Source organism: Staurois parvus, unplaced genomic scaffold (assembly GCF_062004578.1).
Source record: "Staurois parvus isolate SC_StPar_1 unplaced genomic scaffold, SC_StPar_1.0 ptg001545l, whole genome shotgun sequence".
Lineage (NCBI taxonomy): Eukaryota > Metazoa > Chordata > Amphibia > Anura > Ranidae > Staurois > Staurois parvus.
In genome coordinates this window covers 380,876-391,497 of record NW_028319341.1, presented here as the reverse complement: position 1 = coordinate 391,497, position 10,622 = coordinate 380,876, and the positions used below count along the sequence as shown (strand labels likewise).

The 10,622-nt window shown below is 42.6% G+C and overlaps 1 protein-coding gene across 1 annotated transcript in view; it reads left to right on the top strand.

The window, feature by feature from the left end:
• Positions 1–1,077: 1,077 nt before the first annotated feature.
• LOC149435315 (prostatic acid phosphatase-like) overlaps positions 1,078–10,622 on the top strand; it is a 94,008-nt gene continuing 84,463 nt past the window's right edge. Inside the window, exon 1 of the mRNA XM_089662802.1 lies at positions 1,078–1,219. Within this exon, the coding sequence (XP_089518928.1) occupies positions 1,091–1,219 (129 nt within the window). The 5' untranslated portion in view covers positions 1,078–1,090. The remainder of the gene's footprint in view (positions 1,220–10,622) is intronic.

The following is a 10,622-nucleotide window of genomic DNA, read 5'->3' as shown; positions in this document are numbered from 1 at the left end:
CATTGCTGAATCTACAGGCAAGGAATTTAAAAAATTAGATATTTAAAAAAAACGAAAAGTCTCTGATGGAAGCATTTTTTTAAGCTCTCTCTACAATAGCGCAGAGTAAAGGAGTCCCTTTGCATAAAAAAAGTGTCCTACCCTATAAAGGCCCACACATGTACATGGGCTCTAGATCTTGCTACTAGAAGTGTGATGCTTTAGTTTTTTTTGGCTTCTTGCCAAACTGGTATTTGCAAGTGTGATTGCATGACTGTGCCAAACATCTGTAAGTTCCTTCAGTAGCAGGGAGGGACTTCAATGTTCTCAAGAAGCAATATTCAACATCAGTACACAGTGCAAATAAACAAATTTTGGATCCCAAAGAGCTTCCCAGAAGAGTTGAAGCTGTTATAGCTGCAAAGGGCGGGGCCAACTCAATATTGACCCCTACGGACTAAGACTGGGATGCCATTAAAGTTCATGTGTGTGTAAAAGTAGGCATCCCAATATTTTTGACAATACTGTGTGTGTGTGTATATATATATATATATATATATATACTGTATATATATATAATCACTATATAAGCTCACCAGACCTTAAACCCTTGACTTCTTTTTTAGGGTATGCTAAAGGAGAAGGTATACTCAATGAAAATCACAGATATGAATCACCTAAAGGAACGCATTATGAACGTATGTGCTCAAACTGACGGAAATGTGCAGTTACTGCATTGGGTTCATGTGAATCTTGCAAAGTGCATAGAACTTTGCAACACAAATGGTGGAAATCCCATTGAAGATGTTGTTGATTATTCCAATTAAATAAAATGTTGCTGAGAAATATATTTTGCATTTTGCCTATGTGCACAGACTTTAGGGACACCCTGTATAATAAAGTTACACATTATTAGCCAACCTCAAACCAATATTTTCCTTTATCCTTTCAGCAGAGCATTCTGCAAGAGAGGACATGTCTAAACATTATAGGGATATACTTTTACTTTCATTTGGAATTAGAATGCTTTGCTCCACCCCGCCACTTATACATATGCAGTACATTGTTTCTAAAGGTTGCTAGATGAACTTCCTCTACAAGACGGATAACAATGCCTTCCACCCTTCCAGCTGCAAGACGCTCATCATATTTTTTATTAAGTTGTTTTATTTTCCTGAATGTATGCTTCCCTTTACTGGGGCAGTCTACTGAGAAGAAGGAACTTAGACTTGTTGTTGTGGTGAGTGATCTGCATTTCAGATGTTTTTAGAGGAAAAGCGGTTTCTTGTTCTATACTACATTTACTACTTGTATGTAACCTTCAGCATATGGAATACTGCATATCTTATCGTTCAAGTTTTGAAAACAATCTGTTCATAGTTGCTTTACTTTTGTGAATGTTTTAGGATTTTCAGTTTTGTGTTCTGTACTCTGTGTTGATGTGAGCGGTTTCCTGTTATGGTCATTTCAGATGTCTGTGACACGTGTTTGGGGGTTTGTGCTATAACTGTACTATATAGCATTGCTCTCTTTTCTGTTTTCCTTGCTGCTTTGTTTTCCTGTGATCTAAGGCTACGAACAAACTGGCGATTAGGGCCGATGCGACTCGTAGCGGCAGGAATCTTCTGATTCTTGCTGAGGCTCTGAGCGGATAGAAGGCTATAATGACAGGTCACTGGCTGCCACAGGTATTCGCAGCATTCCACAAATGACCAGTTTTAGATGCTTGTATAAATGGCTATTGATTTTTCCATGATACTGCTGCAGCCAGGCAGTTGTCTGTCCCCCCTCCCTGCTCCCTCCTCCATAGGTGTTAACATACCTGTAGACTGGTTAGACGACTCGAGTGTACATGCAATGCATTTGTGTTTAATTATTATTAGAATAAGTTAGTCTTGGGAAATCTGACATTTTTTTTCAAGGTTAACACCACTCAAAACTGATTTTTCAATATACTGGAGAAGCTGACGTTTAGGTAAAGTGTAACTGAAGGCAAACTTTTTAAAGCTGTGGATAGAGTGGAGAGGGATTAGAGCAGCTATCAGGTTTTTATTGCTGCCTGTGCCCCCCCCCCCCCCCGTTAAGGAGATTCGCCCTCTCTATTTGTCTTGTTTACTGTTCACATCCAAAATAAAAGTAAAAGAAAATCCCACATTTTTGGTTGTCACCAGAACAGAAATAGAGGGAAATCTTTCAATGGGGACACTAGTTTTCCTACACACAGTGGGATCATAGAGAACAAATGTAGCCATCTTCTAACAGGAAGTCCGATCACAGCAGCAGCAGCAAAAAAAAAAAAAATATGGAGATGTGGAGGAGCATGAGAGCAATAGATATTTGTGAGGTAGAAAGGTATACTTAAAGCGGAGCTCCACCCAAAAGAGTAAGTTCCGCTTTAAAAACTGGTCCCCTGCTCCCCATTAAGGACTGGCACCTTTGGGGAGCAGGTACCCGAAATTGACAGGTACCCACTCCTACTTCTGCTGCGATCGCCTAGGTGATTGGATGCGAAAGTTTCCTCCTACCCTCCCCGTAGTCTTTTGGGACACGTGACAGGTCCCAGAAGACTATGGGACCATTTAGGAAGCGCAGCGCTAGTCACGCATGCGCAGTGGGCACCCGGCTGTGAATCTGCAAGCTGCCACAGCTGGGTGCCCACACTGAAGATGCCAGTGCCTGGAACACCAGATGACTGCGTGGAGGACACCACTGGACTGAGGGACAGGTAAGTGGCTGTTTTTTAAAAGTCAGCAGCTACAGTTTTTGTAGCTGCTGACTTTCATTTTTTCACAGTGCGACTAGAACTCCGCTTTAAATTGAATTTATTTTTTAAACCACAGTTTTGAGTTACTTTAACTTCCTCAGCTCTTACTTATATTATTACAGGTATGTATTTATTACTGGTACTTATATAGTGCAGTCAATTTACGCAGTGCTTTCACATGTACAGTTAGGTCCATATATATTTGGACACAGGACACATTTTAGTTTTTTTCAGCTATTTACCAAAACATATTCAAGCTATAGTTATATGATGTATATGGGCTGAAAGTGCACACTCTCAGGTTTAATCCGAGGGTATGTACATCCAAATTGGAGGAACTAAAATGTGTCCTGTGTCCAAATATATATGGGCCACACTGTATATTGTACATTCACATCAGTCCCTAACCCTCAAGGGGCATACAATCTAAAGTCTCTAACTTACGGTACATTCATACATACACATACTAAGGCCAATTTAGACAGTATCCAATTAACCTACCAGCCAGGGGCGGACTGACAACTCATGGGGCCCCCAGGCAATAGGGGATCATGGGGCCCCTGTGTCCTCACCCACACTCAAACCACACCCAAAAAAGCCTATGAAAAAGGTACCGGGGCATCTCATGGGGCCCCCTACTGACCCTGGGCCCTCGGGCAGTGCCTGAGTGCCCAAATGGTCAATCCACCCCTGCTCCCAGCATGTCTTTGGGGTGCTGTGGTTGGGATTTGAACCAAAGACCCTTGTACTGCCAGCTGGAAGGGCTATCCATTTAGCCACTCTGCTATAAATATACATATATCCAGCATATTGAAGAAGTCCTATTGGCCACCTGCCCCTTCCTTTTTTTACAGAATGCCACATGTTCTGTGAATGGGGGACAGTATCCGGTCATTCATCCTCACCTCCTCGATTCACAAATCGTGCTGCATGCTGTGAAAACAATACAACACTTTTCTGGATGGGGGAGAGGACAGTAAGAGAAGGGTGCCCATCAGGATTTTGTAAATGTACTGCAAAGGCAGAAGAAGTTAACCTCTGCAGCACCGGAGGTTCAGCACTGTGAAGAGGACCTGTCGTCATTGCAGGTAACATTTCCACACTAAGGAGCAATCAGCAGGATCATTAGAGGTAAGTAATGTTACTGAATCTACATCCCTGAAGAAAATTGAAAGAAACTTTTGTGTTATATGAATTGGCAGCTTCTTATATCTCTTGAATTCTGTTGGAGAGATTTTGAGACTTGAGTTCCTGGGTCTGCATATTTGCTCAGGTCATAAGGAGTCCTGTTCTCCTTATTAGATCTATTATTTATTTTATATCAAAAGAATGCAGCAGGAGGAACTGGAACATGCATAGCTGTGTGGGAGCACTCAGCGCATAAACAGCACAGAACTGGGAATTATGGCAGAGAGGTTTCACTACTGAACACATTTAAAGCGGAGTTCCAGTTAGTTTTGTGTTTAATAAAAGTAAGAAACTACAAAAACTGTAGCTGTTGCCTTTTGATAAACACACAGGGTCCGGGAATGTGCTCACTCATGCCGTCCCTTCTCTGCCTCTTCTCTCCCAGACGCTGGCATCACAACTGTGGACACCAGGCTGTGACAGTCACAGCCGGGTGCCCACTGCGCATGCACAAGTCACACTGCACATTCTGATTGGTCCAGAAGTCTTCTGGAACCTGTGAGGGTTCTCAGGAGACTATAGGAAGAAGGAGGGGGCCAAACTTCCAGCTCACATGGCGAAGTGAGCCGGAAGTGGGAGCGGGTACCTGTCAAAAACAGGTATCTGCTCTCCCCTAAAAGGGGACAAATATGGCAATGGGGGGGGGGGAAGGCAAATAAGTGGAGCTTCCACTTTTGAGTGGAGCTCTGCTTTAAGACACCAGTGACTGACATTGCTGACAAAACATCCACCTAATGTTCACCTTCAATATGCCTTTTGGGTGTGTTTACACTGTGAAGTAGATCATCATTCCAAATTGCAATATTACAGGTACTGTAGAAATTTTCAGAAGAGGCTATTAACACAAGGAAAGAAGATGACTGGCTGAGAATGAAAGAGACATACAGTGAGGAACAAAAGTATTTGAACACCCTGCGATTTTGCAAGTTCTCCCACTTAGAAATCATGGAGGGGTCTGAAATTCACATTGTAGGTGCATTCCCACTCTGAGAGACAGAATTAAAAAAAAAATTCAGAAAATCACATTGTATGATTTTTAAAGAATTTATTTGTCTTGCACTGCTGAACATAAGTATTTGAACACCTAAGAAACAGCAAGAATTCTGGCTCTCAAAGACCTGTTACTGTGCCTTTAAAAAGTCCAACTCTACTCCACTCATTAATCTAACATAGTAGCACCTGTCTGAGCTCTTTAAAGACACCTGTCCACCCCACAGTCAGTCAGACGCCAACTACTACCATGGGCAAGACCAAAGAGCTGTCAAAAGACACCAGAGACATAATTGTGGACCTCCACAAGGCCGGAAAGGGCTAGGAGGCAATTACCAAGCAGCTTGGTGAAAATAGATCAACTGTTGGAGCAATTGTTAGAAAATGGAAGAGGCTAAAGACGACTGTCAGTCTCCCTCGGACTGGGGCTCCATGCAAGGTCTCACCTCATGGGGTATCACTGATAAGAAAGGTGAGGAATCAGCCCAGAACTACAAGGGAGGATCTGGTCAATGACATGAAGAGAGCTGGGACCACAGTTTCAAAGGTCACTGTCGGTAGAACACTACGCCGTCATGGTTTCAAATCATGCATTGCATGGAAGGTTCCCCTGCTCAAGTCATCACATGTCCAGGCCCTTCTGAAGTTTGCCAGTGACCATCTGGATGATCCAGAGGAGGCATGGGAGAAAGTCATTTGGTCAGATGAGACCAAAGTAGAACTTTTTGGTCTAAACTTCACTCATCGTGTTTGGAGGAAAAAGAAGGATGAGTTGCATCCCAAGAACACCATCCCTACTGTGAAGCATGGGGGTGGAAACATCATGCTTTGGGGGTGCTTTTCTGTGGAGGGGACAGGACGACTGCACTGTATTAAGGAGAGGATGAATCGGGCCATTTATTGTGAGATTTTGAGCAACAACCTCCTTCCCTCAGTCAGAGCATTGAAGATGGGTCGTGGCTGGGTCTTCCAACATGACAACGACCCGAAGCACACAGCCAGGATAACCAAGGAGTGGCTCCGTAAGAAGCATATCAAGGTTCTGGAGTGGCCTAGCCAGTCTCCAAACCTAAATCCAATAGAACATCTTTGGAGGGAGCTGAAACTCCGTGTTGCTCAGCGACAGCCCCGAAACCTGACAGATCTAGAGTAGATCTGTGTGGAGGAGTGGGCCAAAATCCCTGTTGCAGTGTGTGCAAACCTGGTCAAGAACTACAGGAAACGTTTGACCTCTGTAATTGCAAACAAAGGCTTCTGTACCAAATATTAACACGGATTTTCTCAGGTGTTCAAATACTTATGTTCAGCAGTACAAGACAAATAAGTTCTTTAAAAATCATACAATGTGATTTCCTGAATTTGTTTTTTTTTTTAATTCTGTCTCTCAGAGTGGGAATGCACCTACAATGTGAATTGAATTTCAGACTCCTCCATGATTTCTAAGTGGGAGAACGTGCAAAATCGCAGGGTGTTCAAATACTCCTGTTCCTCACTGTATGTCCATTGGCTTTTAACAAGCATTGTGTAATGAAAAAGAGAAATATGCGCTAGTTGTGAGAAAAAAACACGGTAGAGCAGCTAGAACAATATCACGACACCAAATATCAAAAACTTATTGCAAAACAGTACAGCACTTCAAATACAAGAGAAATGTACAAAAAAAACACTATTAAACAAGATCATAAAAATACGTCACATGCTTATAACAAAAAAGTATAAATATCATATAAAGAGGATTTGCCATTCAAGTGCAATTACAGATTTTACCTATTCAAAGTAAATATACTGCATAAAATCATAAATGGAAAAAAAACGTGCTGAAAGTTCATATAAAGAAACACAGTCACAATTCCACATGAATATACAAAGGAGCAAGCTATAATAATGTTCTTAAATTTCAACAATACATGATGTCACCTTGTATTCATGCAGGTACATCACCCACACAGTGCTTAATAGGAGCTTACTAGATTATCTTGACCATCAAATTATAGAGTGGTCAAGAACAGCTTTGTATTGAAGATCCTTCTGGCTGCTGCAAACATCCAGGCATATAACAATAAGTGCCCCCCTTGCTCTCCAGTTCCAGTCATAAATTCACAGTAAATCCATGAAAGGAACAAACACATTCTCCATAGTGTAAATACCGAAGGTTAAAAATGTGGTTTATTAAAAATACACTTACAAGATCATATGGCTAAAAACAGCACTGTATACTGAGATCTCCTGCACATGCCCATTTGCAAATGGCTGCCGTCCAGCGTGCATGCGTGGTAACATACACGCCAGCTCCTCTTGACGCGTTTCATCAGAGGTCATAAGGGGTTCTTCATTACTGTATATTGAAGCTGCACACTGATGTTTCTGTAGCACCCTCCTAGTTAGAGTAGGCTGCTACGTAACTTTAGATGGCTCCTCTGTAAACAGTGGAGTGGGGAATAATTGCTTAGAGCTGGTCAGCGTTTCACAGGCTGCTGCTCTGCTACTTCCCCCATCTTCCAGACATTTCTAGAATATAGTGGAAGGAAGGACAGAGTCTTCAGCCTGAATATTTCTGGAACCCCAATCCCTGGGTAGGTGTGCCCAGAAAGTGGAGAGAGAGACCCTAAATAGTCTGAGGTCTGAGCAGCAAGGGGAGATTGTTCTTGGGTCCAGTTCTGCAGGAGGAGACCCCCAATGAGGGGCTCTACCTCTTGCACAGAAGTCTGGAAGGAAGCCAGCCTGAAGAAATCAAGGTCCCAGCTGGGCTTAGCTGGGGGCCCTATTTGCCACTCACGAGATAAAGTCGTTAAGAAGCTGTGGGAGAGAGCCCAAGTTGTCCAGAGGAGGTGAGAGACTACATCTCCCTCACTAGGAAGACCCTGGTGGACATCGGCAGGAGGCAACCGATGATCCTGTGGCTGAGTGAGCACAAGAACCCAATGCTGCAAGTGTGAAAGTGTGGTGCTTTGAGACTCTGGGAGAAGTACAGGTAACAGACAGCTTAGAGATCCTGTGGGACATTAATGTGTTAAAGTGCAGCCAGCAGTTGTGCAATACAGCCAGGTGTCGTGCAGTACAGCCAGAGGTTGCTCAAAACCACCAGGAGTTGTGTAGAGCAACCAGAAGTTAAGCAATCCTCAAGATGGACAGTTTTACAGTTCCGGGGTATCCCTTGCTTCTTAGCCCTGTGTCGTGTGCCTGGCTGTGTGTGCTCTAAAGGGGGAAATAGGACTCAATCTACTAGCAGCTCTTTAGGGGGTGTGCTACATTTCTTCCAGAAATATTCCTTGGTGGCTTTCACCATTAGGTAACATACGGTCTATATAATACCAATCATGTGTCATTGACTGGGGGCCCTACTCTAGTTAATGTCTGCATGGTGACTCCACTCAGGGCCACCTACATAACACTTTTTTTAGTACCCAAGGGTCATCTGCCCTGCTTCCCCCAGCTAAGTCTACCCCTGTTTTTGCTTTCATTATAGCAGACTCATGCAGTAGCTGCTGTACCTAATGGTACAGTAGAGGAAGGTTAGGCCACAGCTACACAAACCCAAGAACATTCAGTAAGGGCACCCACCAGATTTCACAAGGTCCCTTGTCACAAGGCTCTTACTCAATTCTACATGTTATTGCACCATGGAAAATTACATCCTATGGCATTTTGTTTTTGCTCTTTAAAAAATACAAGCTACATAAATTTAAAAACATCTCTGCCCCACATTTTTCACTTGCATTCCCAACAATGGAGTGTTAAACTTTCCAGTGGGGTTAAAGAATTACTAAAATCTTTTTTCTATTGACCTATTGGTCAAATTTTCTGATCACTGATCAAACGCTTAACCTGATAACCAATTATATATATTTAATGTGATGCCCAAAATCATCCTGTGTTCAAACTGACATGAATGGGACTGCCTACACATGGATGTATGGAACACCTGTGCATGTCATGCAAGAAAAGTACGGCCTTCACATGAGTGAGCACTTAACTACACCCATTTGAATGAGGCCTCAACCTTCTACAATATGGACACTCAAGTTCTTCTGACCTCTGTGCAAATATAGTCTATGTCAGGGGTCTCCAAACTTTCCAAACAAGGGGCCAGTATATTGTCCTTAAGACTGCAGGAGGGCTGGACTGAAGCCAGTGAGAGTAGAAATTGTCTTGGTGTCAGTGGGACTAAACAATGCCCCTTCATTGGTGTGAGTGGTAGGAATACTGCCCCATCCTTTGTGTCATTAAGAGGAATTTTGCCCCTTCATTGGTGTCAGTCAAATGACATATACCTGAATGTTGGTGTCAGTAGGAGGAATTGTGTCCCATCCTTGGTGTCATTGAGAGAAATTGTGCCCTCTCATCGGTGTCATTAAAAGAAATTGTGCCCCATTATTGCTGTCATTGAAATGAACTGTGCCCCATTGTTGGAGTCATTGGGAGCAATTGTGCCCCATCGTTGGTGTCATTGAGAGGAACTTTCCCTGATCATTGGGATAAATTGTGCCCCATCATTGCTGTCATTGAGAGGAATTTTGCTCCATCATTGATGTCATTGGGAGGAATTTTGCCCCATAGTTGGTGTCATTGGGAGGAATTGGGCCCCATCATTGGTGTCATTGGAAGGAATTTTGCCCCATTGTTGATGTCATTGAGAGGAATTTTGCCCCAACATTGGTGTCATTGGTAGGAATTTTGCCCCACTGTTAAGAGTCATTGGAAGGAATTGTGCCCCATCGTTGGCGTCATTGGAAGGAATTGTGCCCCATTGTTGATGTCTTTGGGAGGAATTGTGCCCTGTTTTTGTTGTCAATGGGGGGGACACAGGTCCAATTCCAATTGTTGGTGTTAGTGAAATGGAATAATGCCCCAAGGGCTGGATAAAAGCAAGCAAAGGGCCGCAGTTTGGAGACCACTGGTCTATATAATATCATAAGCAAATATTGTCTTAATACAAAAGGTGCTTGTTTTGTTACTTGGTGTGCTTTGTGTATTTCTTCCAGATCTGTGCAGTAATCCAATGTGAAAAGTTGCCTCTGTTCAGGAGCTTCCTGCAATAAAGACCAGCCACTGCTGCTTTCTCTTCCTGTGCAGGGTGACTGGTCTTGTCTTCGCCTCCTCCTGTATTTTATGCAGGTAGCCTTTGGTGAGAGGAGCCTGATAGGCTCCTCCCACAGCTCTGCTGTCTGCACAAGCTATGTACAAGACCGCGATGATGTCACTATTACTTTTACAAAGTATTATCTGGGTTTGTAAAGGCATTTGGTGGATTTTGTGGCTATTGAGGAATATATTTGATAAATTTTTGTATGTACATCCAGCTTTAAAATAATGTCTATGCCACACCATTTACATTGTGTTCTCTAATCAGAGAGTTTAGCTAGGCAAGACACTCCCTTGCAGTCTCATATTGTTACTTTGTAAGGGTTCATACACAGACACAAAATATTATGCATTCAGATCTGTTATGTGTACACTTTTTTACAAACTCTGGAGACATGTAAAAAAGTACTGAGTACATATGCATACTTATACAATTCAGAGGTCCGATATTGTTCTATGTACAATTCTTTTTTTATTGATTGCATGTAATATTCTAATTTTCTGAGATTGTGGATTTGGGGTTTTCATGAGCTGTAAGCCATAATCATCACAATTATGACAAATCACAGCTTGAATTATCTTGCTTTGTATGTAATGAGTATATCTCATATATACATTT